Source organism: Oncorhynchus gorbuscha, linkage group LG05 (assembly GCF_021184085.1).
Source record: "Oncorhynchus gorbuscha isolate QuinsamMale2020 ecotype Even-year linkage group LG05, OgorEven_v1.0, whole genome shotgun sequence".
Taxonomy (NCBI): Eukaryota; Metazoa; Chordata; class Actinopteri; order Salmoniformes; family Salmonidae; genus Oncorhynchus; species Oncorhynchus gorbuscha.
Genome location: NC_060177.1, coordinates 83,694,635 through 83,709,005, shown reverse-complemented (window position 1 = coordinate 83,709,005; position 14,371 = coordinate 83,694,635). Strand labels below are relative to the sequence as shown.

Below are 14,371 nucleotides of genomic sequence, written 5' to 3'. Positions count from 1 at the left end.
CAACAGACTACGATAGGGAGAGGTTGAATATGTCCGGAAACACTACAGCCAACTGGTCTGCGCATGCTCTTGGTATGCTGTCTTGGACAGCAGCCTTGCGAGGGTTAACAAGTTTGAAAGTACTACTCATGCTGGCTACAGAGATATGGAGCCCACAGTTCATGTGAGTGGCGGGGGACCACGACAACGGCTCTGTGTGGTTTTCCTCGAAGCGGGCGAAAAAGGTGTTTATTTTGTCTGGGAGTGAGTGTCTGCGACGTAGCTGGTTTTCCCTTTATAATCTGTGATTGTCTGCTATCTGTGTCTCGTGTCTGAGCCATTGAACAGTGACTCCACTTTGTCCTTGTAATGTCTTTTTGCCTCTTTGATTGACTTGTATTCCCAGTCACCCTACCTGGGTTAAATGCGGTGGTTCGGGGAAGAAGGAGAGTTTGTGTCGTCAAAGTCAAATTCTTTCAAATACTTTAGTTGTGCTTTATTTAAATTGCCCAGAAAAATTAAGTCAAAACATAACAGTGTGTACAGTATGTATCTCCTTTAAATGTACAGTAACATCATCCACTGAGTTGTATGTTGAGCCTAATGTGACGAGCTTCTCTCACCCCTATAGGCTGACCCATGGAATCACCACGTGTGGAAAGTCAACAATGGGACACCCACCAAGAAAAGAGCCATCGGCTTCAAGAAACTGGCCAAGTGAGTACAGAGATAGAGAGGTCCTTTCATTAGGCCTTAGGGCAACATTATGCTTCACCTAGATTGGGGTTAGAGTTCTCCATTGCAGTCCTGCTTGCTGTTTATGTATACTGAAGTACACACTTTAAGTGCACACTTGTTTCCTAATCCTCCATTCGGCACTGATAAAGAACTGCTAGTAAATACAGCTTGTTAATGATATTATAGAACTACTACTAAATACAGCATGTTAATGATATTATAGAACTACTATTAAATACAGCGTGTTAATGATATTATAGAACTACTACTAAATACAGCATGTTAATGATATTATAGAACTACTACTAAATACAGCATGTTAATGATATTATAGAACTACTACTAAATACAGCATGTTAATGATATTATAGAACTACTACTAAATACAGCGTGTTATTAATGATATTATAGAACTACTACTACAGCGTGTTAATGATATTATAGAACTACTACTAAATACAGCATGTTAATGATATTATAGAACTACTACTAAATACAGCATGTTAATGATATTATAGAACTACTACTAAATACAGCTTGTTATTAATGATATTATAGAACTACTACTACAGCGTGTTAATGATATTATAGAACTACTACTAAATACAGCATGTTAATGATATTATAGAACTACTACTAAATACAGCATGTTAATGATATTATAGAACTACTACTAAATACAGCATGTTAATGATATTATAGAACTACTACTAAATACAGCTTGTTATTAATGATATTATAGAACTACTACTACAGCGTGTTAATGATATTATGGAACTACTACTAAATACAGCATGTTAATGATATTATAGAACTACTACTACTACAGCGTGTTAATGATATTATAGAACTACTACTACTACAGCGTGTTAATGATATTATAGAACTAACTACTACACTAATGATATTATAGAACTACTACTAAATACAGCATGTTAATGATATTATAGAACTACTACTAAATACAGCATGTTAATGATATTATAGAACTACTACTACAGCGTGTTAATGATATTATGGAACTACTACTAAATACAGCATGTTAATGATATTATAGAACTACTACTAAATACAGCATGTTAATGATATTATAGAACTACTACTACTACAGCGTGTTAATGATATTATAGAACTACTACTACTACAGCATGTTAATGATATTATAGAACTACTACTAAATACAGCATGTTAATGATATTATAGAACTACTACTAAATACAGCATGTTAATGATATTATAGAACTACTACTAAATACAGCATGTTAATGATATTATAGAACTACTACTAAATACAGCATGTTAATGATATTATAGAACTACTACTAAATACAGCATGTTAATGATATTATAGAACTACTACTACTACAGCGTGTTAATGATATTATAGAACTACTACTACTACAGCATGTTAATGATATTATAGAACTACTACTAAATATAGCATGTTAATGATATTATAGAACTACTACTAAATACAGCATGTTAATGATATTATAGAACTACTACTAAATACAGCATGTTAATGATATTATAGAACTACTACTAAATACAGCATGTTAATGATATTATAGAACTACTACTAAATACAGCATGTTAATGATATTATAGAACTACTACTAAATACAGCATGTTAATGATATTATAGAACTACTACTAAATACAGCATGTTAATGACATTATAGAACTACTACTAAATACAGCATGTAAATGATATTATAGGGCGGCCTGCTTGTCGCGTCATGTCCATTTGTCCTCCGTTTGCTCTTCCTCTTCTTTGTTGTGTCTCCATGAATGAGATGAGATGAGGTAGTGGTGCAGACAGGGAGGGAGCTCATCTACTCATGTCATCATGAGGATACGACAGGCTAGGTCATCACAAGGATACGACAGGCTAGGTCATCACGAGGATACGACAGGCTAGGTCATCACGAGGATACGACAGGCTAGGTCATCACGAGGATACGATAGGCTAGGTCATCACAAGGATACGACAGGCTAGGTCATCACGAGGATACGACAGGCTAGGTCATCACAAGGATACGACAGGCTAGGTCATCACGAGGATACGACAGGCTAGGTCATCACAAGGATACGACAGGCTAGGTCATCACGAGGATACGACAGGCTAGGTCATCACAAGGATACGACAGGCTAGGTCATCACGAGGATACGACAGGCTAGGTCATCACAAGGATACGATAGGCTAGGTCATCACAAGGATACGACAGGCTAGGTCATCACGAGGATACGACAGGCTAGGTCATCACGAGGATACGACAGGCTAGGTCATCACAAGGATACGACAGGCTAGGTCATCACGAGGATACGATAGGCTAGGTCATCACGAGGATACGATAGGATAGGTCATCACGAGGATACGATAGGATAGGTCATCACGAGGATACAATAGGCTAGGTCATCACAAGGATACGACAGGCTAGGTCATCACGAGGATACGATAGGCTAGGTCATCACGAGGATACGATAGGATAGGTCATCACGAGGATACAATAGGCTAGGTCATCACAAGGATATGACAGGCTAGGTCATCACAAGGATATGACAGGCTAGGTCATCACGAGGATAGGACAAGCTAGGTCATCATGATTACCATCTGCTGTTTAGGCATGACATGCAGCACTGTCTGGCTGTCTGTCTGCTCGAGCAAACCACCCGAGCGTGGAGGGTAAGCTAGTAAACAACAGTAGTTATCTGAGTTTAGAAGACTTTAGAGAGAGTGAAGGTGGAAGAGAGAAGGGGGAAGGGAAAGAGAGGTTGAAAGGGGTAAGGGAGAAAGAGGGAAGGGGGAAAGGGTAAAGGAGGGAAGGGGAAGAGAGACGGGGGAAGGGGGAAGAGGTAAGAGAAAGGGGTGAAGGGGAAGAGGGAAGGGATGAGGGGAAGAGGGAAGGGGGAAGGGGTGAGGGGAAGAGAGACGAGGGAAGGGGGAAGAGGTAAGAGAAAGGGGTGAAGGGGAAGAGGGAAGGGGTGAGGGGAAGAGGGAAGGGGTAAAGGGTAAAGGAGGGAAAGGGAAGAGAGACAGGGGAAGGGGGAAGAGGTGAGGGGACGAGAGACGGGGAAGGGGGAAGAGGTAAGAGAAAGGGGTGAAGGGGAAGAGGGAAGGGGTGAGGGGAAGAGGGAAGGGGTAAAGGGTAAAGGAGGGAAGGGGAAGAGAGACAGGGGAAGGGGGAAGAGGTAAGAGAAAGGGGTGAAGGGGAAGAGGGAAGGGGGAAGGTGAAAAGGGAAAAGAGAGAAGAGGGAAGGAGGAAGGGGTAAAGGGTAAAGGGTAAAGGGGAAGGGGGAAGAGGTAAGAGGATGGGGTGAGGGGGAAGAGAGAAGGGGGAAGAGGTAAGAGGAAGGGGCAAAGGAGGAAGGGTTAAAGGGTAAAGGGAAGGGGGAAGAGGTAAGAGGAAGGGGTGAGGGGGAAGAGAGAAGGGAGAAGAGGTAAGAGGAAGGGGCAAAGGGGGAAGAGGGAAGGGGTGAGGGGAAATGGGAAGAGGTGAGGGGGAAGAGAGAAGGGGGGAAGGTGGAAGGGGTAAAAGGTAATGGGTAAAGGGTTAAGGGTTCGTGGTGTTACAAGGTCTGCTGTGCCTTTGATCACTGGTGCCTGTGATTTATCCTTTTTTTGGTTACACTATATAAAAGCTTTCATGAATTAACCATTTTAAATGTTTATATATATATATAGACGTTTTATTATGTTATGAATTATACATGTCCTCTCTATCTGTCTGTGTGTGTGTGCAGGGCTGTGAAGTTCTCAGCCAAGCTAATGGGCCAAGCCATGGCTAAGAGGGTCAAAGCTACTATACTATTTGCCACCGAGACTGGAAAATCTCAAGACTATGCAAGAACCCTGTGTGAGATCTTCAAGCATGCCTTTGACGCAAAGGTAACCTTTTTATAACTACCACACAAATTGAATATGAATTGATGTGCCATGTCTATTTTTGATGTTATCTTGATTGGAACATGAAAAAGCCGACTTCAGAAACATCCCCCTGAACCCTGTGTGAGATTTTCAAGCATTTCTTTGATGCAAAGGTAAACCACACAACTTGAATATGACTTCATGCGTCACGTCTTTTTTTGGATGTTATTGTGAATGGAAGACAATGCTTAAAAAAACAATCCCCCCTCACTGACAAAGCTGAGGCCCCGCAGATTTGAAAAAGCGAGCAGACGGTTTCACACCAACATGGCGAGGTTACACGGAAATGTATATTTTGTCACATTCCGATTCCCTCTCATGCAGCAAAGTGCCATGGGCCACAGCGGAAGAATCAACCCATCCAAGCGTTAAGCTGTAGTTTAAGATAAAATCTTTAAAAACCGCAGGCTGTGTAAATGTGTTTGTCAAAATATAAAATATGCGGCTCTACTGCTCTCAATCATCTAGTGTCCCCCTCCAGGACATGACATCTTCTGTTTTTACTGCTTCCTTTTTAACGTAATCAATCAGACGAGAGGGACCATCTTGTTGTAGTTGAGTCAGACATGCGGATGCAGAGCAGATGGATGACAGGGTGTTTCCTCTCTTCCTCTTCTTCGCCTCTTGTCCATTCTCTCATTCTTTCTTTCTCTCAGCACGATGGCCCGTAGGAACTAAGGCTGCTGGAGTCAGAGATATCTGGGTGTTAATTGTATCGCAGCACATGATCAACTCGTTAAGACAAGGACGTAGTGTTCATTTGATACCTCACTGCTGCCCTATGGTTTCTGGATTCATGACCGCGTTTCTTCCTTATGGTCTTAGTCAGAGGAGGAAAAACATCCCCACAGCATGATACTTCCACCACCATGCTTCACAGTAGGGATGATGCCAGGTTTCCTCCAGACGTAACGCTTGGCATTCAGGGCTAAGAGTTCAATCTTGAACAGAGAACCTTGTTTCTAATGTTCTGAGAATCCTTTAGGGGCCTTTTGGCAAACTCCAAGCAGGCTTTCATGTGCTTTTACTGAGGAGTGGCTTCCGTCTGGCCACTCTACCATAAAGGCCTGATTGGTGGAATGCTGCAGAGATGGGAGAACCTTCCAGAAGGACAAACATCTCCAGAGAGGAACTCTGAACTCTGTCAAAGTGACTTCCATGACCAAGTCACTTCCATGACCAAGGCCCTTCTCCCCCGATTGCTCAGTCGGGCCGGGCGGTCAGTTCTAGAAAGAGTCTTGGTGGTTTCCAAACTTTTTCCATTTAAGAATGATGGAAGCCACTGTGTCCTTGGGGACCTTCAATGCTGCAGACAGTTTTTGGTACCCTTCCCCAGATCTGTGCCTCAACACAATGCTGTCTCCGAACTCTACGGACAATTCCTTCAACCTCATGACTTGGTTTTTGCTCTGACATGCATGGGACCTTATATAGGCAGGTGTGTGCCTTTCCGAGTCATGTCCAATCAATTGAATTTACTACAGTTGGACTCCAATCAAGTTGTAGAAACGTCTCAACGATGATCATTGGAAACAGGATGCACCTGAGCTCAATTTCAAGTCTCATAGCAAAGTGTCTGAATACTGAGTACCAGTCCAAAGTTTGGACACACCTACTCATTCAAGGGTTTTTTATTTGTTAAACTTTTTTTCTGCATTGTAGAATAATAGTGAAGACATAACACATCATGTAGTAAGCCAAAAAGTGTTAAACAAATTAAACAAAATCTTTTTCATATTTGAGGTTCTTCAAAGTAGCCACCCATTGTCTTGATGACAGCTTTGCACACTCTTGGCATTCTCTCAACCAGCTTCATGTGAAATGCTTTTCTAACAGTCTTGAAGGAGTTCCCACATATGCTGAGCACTTGTTGGCTGCTTTCCTTCACTCTGCGCTCCAACTCATCCCAAACCATCTTAATTGGGTTGAGGTCGGGTGATTGTGGAGGCCAGGTCATGTGATGCAGCATACTTTATCCCTCTCCTTGGTCAAATAGCCCTTACACAGCCTGGAGGTGTGTTTTGGGTAATTGTCCTGTTTAAAAACAAGCGATAGTCCCACTAAGTGCAAACCAGATGGGATGGCGTACTGCTGCAGAATGCCGTGGTAGTTATGCTAGTTAATTGTGTCTTGAATTCTAAATTAATCACTGACAGTGTCACCAGCAAAGCTCCCCCACGCATCACACCTCCTCCTCCATGCTTCACGGTGGGAACCACACATGCAGAGGTCATTCGTTGACCTACTCTGCATTTCACAAAGACACAAATTTGGACTCATCAGACCAAATGACAGATTTCCAATAGTCTAATGTCCATTGCTTGTGTTTATTGGCCCACGGAAGTCTCTTCTTCTTATTGGTGTCCTTTATTAGTGGTTTCTTTGCAGCAATTCAACAATGAAGGCCTGATTCACACAGTCTACTATGAACAGTTGATGTTGAGATGTGTCTGTTACTTGAACTCTGAAGCATTTATTTGGGCTGCAATTTCTGAGGCTGGTAAATCGAATGAACTTATCCTCCACAGCAGAGGTAACTCTGCGTCTTCCTTTCCTGTGGCAGTTCTCGTGAGAGACAGTTTCATCATAGTGCTTGATGGTTTTTGCGACTGCACTTGACGAACCTTTAAAAGTTCTTGAAATTTTCCGCATTGACTGACCTTCATGTCTTAAAGTAATGATTGGCTGTCGTTTCTCTTCGCTTATTTGAGCTGTTCTTGCCATAATATGGACTTGGTCTTTTAGCAATTAGGGCTATCTTCTGTATACCATCCCTACCTTGTCACAACATTAGTGACTACCTCATGAAGCTGGTTGAGAGAATGCCAATAGTGTGTAAAGCTGTCATCAAGGAAAAGGGTGGCTACTTTGAACAATCTCAAATATAAAAAATATTTGTTTAACACTTTTTTGGGTACTACATTATTCCATATGTGTTATTTCATAGTTTTGATGAGCATCATTAGTAAAAATAAAGAAGAACCCTTGAATAAGTAGGTGTGCCCAAACTTTTGGTTGATACTGGGGCGGCAGGGTAACCTAGTGGTTAGAGTGTTGGGCTAGTAACCGGAAGGTTGCAAGTTCAACTCCCTGAGCTGACAAGGTACAAATCTGTTATTCTGCCCCTGAACAGGCAGTTAACCCACTGTTCCTAGGCCGTCATTGAAAATAAGAATTAGTTCTTAACTGACTTGCCTGGTTAAATAAAGGTTAAAAAAATATACAAAAATTAAACAAGATACTGTTTTCACTTTGTCATTATGAGGTATGGTGTAGATTGTTGAGGATTTTTATTTATTTGAAACATTTTAGAATAATGCTGTAACATAATTTTTGGGGGTAAAAGTCAAGGGGTCTGGATACTTTCCGAAGGCACTATATGACTGTTATTTTTTTGATATCACTCTGAGTATTTTTTGGGTCTTGAAAATCTGCCATTTTGTTTTCTGAAAATATGTGTTTTCACTTCATTTCAAAATGACTCTGGTTCACACACATTAAGTGAATGTATGAAATGTGGGCAGCTTTATTGACACACATGTTTCACGACTACAGGTGATGTCAATGGATGAATACGACATGGTGGATCTGGAGCATGAAACACTGGTGTTGGCCGTGACCAGTACATTTGGCAACGGAGATCCACCCGAAAATGGAGAGGTAGGATTGGCCAGTACAGTGTGTTAGTTTGTGTGTGTACCTGCACGTGTGCATGCGTGCGGTTGAGTGTGTTTACCTGCGTGTGTGTGTTTAATTCCCACAGCAATGTGCAGCATGTACCATGTATATGTTGTTTAACCTGCAGGCGATAGACTATTGACCATCTTCCTGTTTGTGTAGAAATTTGGAGCTGCCTTGATGGAAATGAGACATCCTACATCCAACACAGAGGACAGAAAGTGAGTTCAACCATCTGGGCCCATTCAACCAGAGAATGTTGACTTGGTACACATCCCAAATGGCACCCTATTCCCTATATAGTGCACTACTTTTGACCAGGGTTCCATGGAGTGGGTAGTGTACTATATAGGGAATAGGGAGCCATTTGGGATGTAATCATGGCTACAGTAAAGGTCACAGACATCCTCATACAGATGGACAGCATTACTCAACACTTAACTGAGATGGTTTTTTTTGTAGTGAGTGTACTATCTCCTGTCCTTATGCCCTTGAGTAACATACTTAACCCCTAAAATTGCTCCACAGATTCTGCACTGCGGCAGGTCTTGTACTCCTCCCAAAATGATGCGTTGTGTCTTGTCTGAAGTCGTTGGGAGGACAGCAGAAGAAAATATTTCTGTCTCTGCAATGGACTAGTGAAGTAGTATTCTATACTGAGTGTACATGCTATCCCTGTATCTGCCTCTCTGTCAGGAGTTACAAGGTCCGTTTCAACAGCGTGTCGTCCTACTCAGACACCCGCAAATCGTCCAGCGACGAACCCGAGCCCAGGGTCAACTTCGAGAGCACCGGACCCCTCGCCAACGTCAGGTACAGTAAGCTAGCCAACTTTGTATTTGGCCGATGTGGGTTGAAGTGCAATCTGATTGTCAAAAAATATTGGTATGGTTAAATTCAAATATATTTTTCGCATTGTGCTGAAACTGATTTGAACTGGTTAACAAAAAACGACAGACTTGTGAGTATAGATGATAGCCAAGCTACGACAGGGAGACAAAGCCCTGAAGAGAACCCAAAGACGTCTTGGACTGCTTATTAAACCTGGGTTTTGATGGCTGCATGGGGGTGGAAATGTCTCCTTTTTACTAACACAGACAGGGGCCATCTGGTGCAAGATAACATAGAAAACATCAGACGAAGTGATAACTCATCCCTTTATACTGCCTGTCTGTATAGTGTTCTGAGAAGACAGAGGGAGGAAGAAATAAGCTCTTTTGAGCAATTCCCTTGTATGGTTGTCTGAATCAAATCAATTTAAACTCTGAGTGTGTGTGTGTGCCTGTGTGCATCTCTCTTTCACTCTTTCAATCTTTCAATCTTTCACTCTCTCTCTCTCTCTCTCTCTCTCTCTCTCTCTCTCTCTCTCTCTCTCTCTCTCTCTCTCTCTCGCGCGCGCGCGCGCGTGCTCTCGCTCTCTCTCACTCTTTCTCTCTCTCTTTTTTTTTCCAGGTTCTCAGTGTTTGGCCTTGGCTCCAGGGCATACCCACACTTCTGTGCTTTTGCCCACGCTGTGGACACGCTGTTCGAGGAACTGGGGGGGGAGCGCATCCTACGCATGGGGGAGGGAGATGAGCTGTGTGGCCAGGAGGAGTCCTTCAGAAACTGGGCCAAGAAGGTTTTCAAGGTGGGGTGACTGGGGAGTCCTGGGCCAAGACAGTTTTCAAGGAGGTGTAACTGGGGAGTCCTGGGCCAAGAAGGTTTTCAAGGTGGGGTGACTGGGGAGGCCTGGGTCAAGAAGGTTTTCAGGGTGGGGTGACTGGGGAGGCCTGGACCAAGAAGGTTTTCTAGGTGGGGTGACTGGGGGGTCCTGGTCCAAGAAGGTTTTCTAGGTGGGGTGACTGGGGGGAGTCCTTGTGCAGCACGGAACACACTCACTCACACGCATGAAGGCCTACACGTCCGCGTGCACACAGACATGCACACACAGCTCTTTTGAGCAATACCTTTGCATGGTTGTCTGAATGAAATCAAATCAATAGCGGTAATGGTCTTAATAATGGGCTCCACAGAACAATACTTTCGTCAGAGAATTCTGGCACACGTGGTGTGATGTATGACGTGCCTACAGGTGTCTGCATGGTCTGTAGAGTTATGTTCAGTAGTAAATTAGGAACAACCCCGCACACTCTGACAGCCTGTTGATTCATGCGTTCTTTGTTGAGCTAATGCTTCAGGCAGCCAGACCTTGACAGTGGGGATGATGATCTTATGTTTATGTGCAGACCAGGAGGTTCATTTCTGCATTTAGTGCATTATTCATCTTTATAAACCGCTCAAAATGCATCTGTAAAAAGCCTATCAGCTGTGAAAGATAGAGTTCCGAATGTGGTCTAAAATGTGCTGTTAAACAAGCAAAGCTTTGAATACCTGTCCTTATAAACGCCTGTGGTTGTGTCTGTTTGTCAAGGCTGCCTGTGATGTGTTCTGCATCGGTGATGTGAACATCGAGAAGGCACATGATTCTTTGATCAGTAACGACCGTAGCTGGAAGAAGAGCAGGTTCCGCCTCACATACACAGCTGAGGCCCCTGCCCTAACACAAGGTATAAAGGTTTCATTCAAAGCTCTGTCTCACTTTAAACAAAACATAGCTTTAAAAATATATATCATCTTATGAAGCCTTTACAAACCCTTTATAAGGCCTATATACTTCACAAATAATTCATAAGCAAGTGTCATGATATTTAAAGGGTGGAAAAAGGAGTCTATTTATCTGATCAAAGTGAATATGTTACAGTACAGTATAGAATTGCTCAAATGCTTTCATTGATGAACTTTTGTGAATGTGTCCTTCAACAGCATTATACAGCATCCACAAGAAGAAGGTCTATGGAGCCAAGATCATACAGAGTGAAAACCTCCAGAGTTCGACATCCAAGTGGGTAGATTTTGTTCTCACAGTATTCTATAGCTAGCTCAATAAGTATGTTTTATGATTTTACTCTAGCCTCGCTTGATAGGAGATGCTATAATCCCAAACTGTACAATGTTTACAAACTGTAACTACAAACTAACCCCAAACTCTAACTACAAACTGTACAATGTTTACAAACTGTAACTACAAACTCTAACCCCAAACACTAACCCTAAACTCTAACCCCAAACTCTAACCCAAAACTCTATCGCCAAACTCTAACCCCAAACTGTAATTATAAACTCTAACCCCAAACTCTAGCCACAAACTGTAACTACAAACTCTGACCCCAAACTCTAACCACAAACTGTACAATGTTTACAAACTCTAACCCCAAAACTCTAACCCCAAACTCTAACCCTAAACTCTAACCCTGAACTCTAATCCCAAACTCTAGCCCCAACTCTAGCCTCAAACTCTAACCCTAAACTGTAACCCCAAACTCTAACCCAAAACTGTAACCCCAAACTCTAGCCACAAACTGTAACTACACTCTAACCCCAAACTCTAACCACAAACTGTACAATGTTTACAAACTCTAACCCCAAACTCTAACCCTAAACTCTAACCCCAAACTCTAACCCCAAACTGTAATTACAAACTCTAACCCCAAACTCTAACCTCAAACTCTAGCCACAAACTTTAACCCAAAACTCTCACCCCAAACTCTAACCCCAAATTGTAATTACAAACTCTAACTGCAAACTGTAACTACAAACTCTAACCCCAAACTCTAACCCAAAACTCTAACCCCAAACTGTAATGACAAACTCTAACTGCAAACTGTAACTACAAACTCTAACCCCAAACTTTAACCCAAAACTCTAACCCCAAACTGTAATTACAAACTCTAACCCCAAACTCTAACCCTAAACTGTAACTACAAACTCTAACCCCAAACTGTAACCCCAAACTCTAACCTCAAAATCTAGCCACAAACTTTAACCCAAAACTCTAACCCCAAACTGTAACTACAAACTCTAACCCCAAACTCTAACCCCAAACTGTAACCCCAAACTCTAACCTCAAACTCTAGCCACAAACATTAACCCAAAACTTTAACCCAAAACTCTAACCCCAAACTGTAACTACAAACTCTAACCCCAAACTCTAACCCTAAACTGTAACTACAAACTCTAACCCCAAACTCTAACCCCAAACTGTAACCCCAAACTCTAGCCACAAACTGTAACTACACTCTAACCCCAAACTCTAACCACAAGCTATACAATGTTTACAAACTCTAACCCCAAACTCTAACCCTAAACTCTAACCCCAAACTTTAACCCACAACTCTAACCCCAAACTGTAACAACAAACTCTAACCCCAAACTCTAGCCACAAACTGTACACTGTTTACAAACTCTAATTCCAAACTCTAACTACAAACTCTAACCCCAAACTCTAGTCACAAACTCTAACCACAAACTATAACTACAAACTCTAACCCTAAACTCTAACCACAAACTGTAACGCAAAACTGTAACCCCAAACTCTAGCCACAAACTCTAACCCCGAACTCTAGTCAAAAACTCTAACCACAACTGTAACCACAAACTGTAACCACCAACTGTAACCACAGTTCTGAATCCCCTAGCAGTCGCTCCACCATATTTGTTAGACTCCACACAAATAACGAGGACAGACTGGCGTACCAGCCCGGCGACCATCTGGGCATCTTCCCCTGGCAACCATGAGGACCTGATTACGGCCCTCATTGAGAAACTAGAGGACGGTCCACCTGTCAATCAAATCGTTAAGGTGGAGTTCCTGGAAGAGAGGAACACAGCACTGGGTTAGTCGAACTCTATGTTATGTATATAACTTGTATTTAGGAAGCCCTCCATGCTCTTCATTCAATATTAGACAATAAAGAACAAACAGAGTTTGATATTGGATATACAGGTCTTATTAGGAGGATTTATGGTGGTTTACATTATGCACAGTGTACAGTATACTTGACTATTTAATGCTCAAATACTTTTTTTTTTTAAGCGGTGCTTAACATTTTACACTGGCATTCACAAGTCGTGTAGGATACTCATACACCATGCTATTGTGGTGTTATATTATTGATGCACAAGAATAAATACTGATCTTGTTCTAAGGGGGCGGAAGGAAGCCTAGCGGTTAAGAGCGTTAGGCCAGTAACTGAAACGTCACTGGTTTGAATCCCAGAGCCAACTAGGTGAAGAAAAAAAAACAACAGTTGATATGCCCTTGAGCAAGGCACTCAACCATAATTGCTCCTGTATGTCGCTCTTGATAAGACTGTCCATCAAATGTACTTTTGTGCTTGTTTTCTCCATCTGAAGGTGTGATCAGTAACTGGCTGGAGGAACCTCGGTTCCCCCCTTGCACCATCTACCAGGCCTTCCAGTACTTCCTGGATATCACCACGCCCCCCAGCCCAGTCCTGCTACAGCAGTTTGCCTCCTTGGCCACTAACGACAAGCAGAGGAAGAAGCTAGAGACCCTCAGTAAGGTAATGAACGGTTCTAACCATATAGTCTGTATGTTTCACCATATGTACAGATGTAGGATCTTAATTTGACTCATATTGTCACAGCAAAATAATCCTGCAGCAACAGGATTTGAATGTCTAGTCCATAATGTTGTATGATCGGTTGTTAGGCTATTAGCTGGCTAAAAGTAGACTACATGAAAAGTGCAATACTGTTAATATAACCGTGGGTTTTGTGGGTTTTCAATGAATTTATATAAATCACAAAGCGCAGCAATAAAAGAGTGGCCAAATGAAGGTCCTATGTACCTTATATCCTTGAGTGTTACTCAGTATGTTAAAAGGTCCACCAGTCGATCCTCCAGAGTCAAGAGGTCGCCTTTGCAATGTACTCCTACAATCTGCAACGTTCAAAGCAGAACATGCTTTAAAAGACTCCTAAAGTTTGTAATCAGAGTCATCATGCCCATAGGGGGGCACAGGGGCATGTGTCCCCTCATATTTGTCCTGTTTAAAAAATAAATAACAAATCTGTAATACTACAAGCTACCTAGCAATTTTATGAAGTTGGCTTTAGCCCAGATAGGTTCCCAATCTCCTAACCGTATAACTAGCTAGCAAGAGTAGCTAGCTTGTCTAATTATCTTAGCTGGAATGTCTGCTGGCA

At 42.2% G+C, this 14,371-nt stretch overlaps 1 protein-coding gene across 1 annotated transcript in view; it reads left to right on the top strand.

Moving 5' to 3' along the window:
• LOC124035286 (nitric oxide synthase, brain-like) overlaps window positions 1-14,371 on the top strand; it is a 103,723-nt gene that overhangs the window by 69,387 nt on the left and 19,965 nt on the right. The window contains 11 exon segments of the mRNA XM_046348744.1: window positions 611-696; window positions 4,462-4,606; window positions 8,201-8,305; window positions 8,486-8,544; window positions 9,020-9,136; window positions 9,776-9,950; window positions 10,734-10,869; window positions 11,126-11,204; window positions 12,841-12,922; window positions 12,924-13,035; window positions 13,556-13,725. Coding sequence (XP_046204700.1) covers window positions 611-696; window positions 4,462-4,606; window positions 8,201-8,305; window positions 8,486-8,544; window positions 9,020-9,136; window positions 9,776-9,950; window positions 10,734-10,869; window positions 11,126-11,204; window positions 12,841-12,922; window positions 12,924-13,035; window positions 13,556-13,725 — 1,266 coding nt within the window.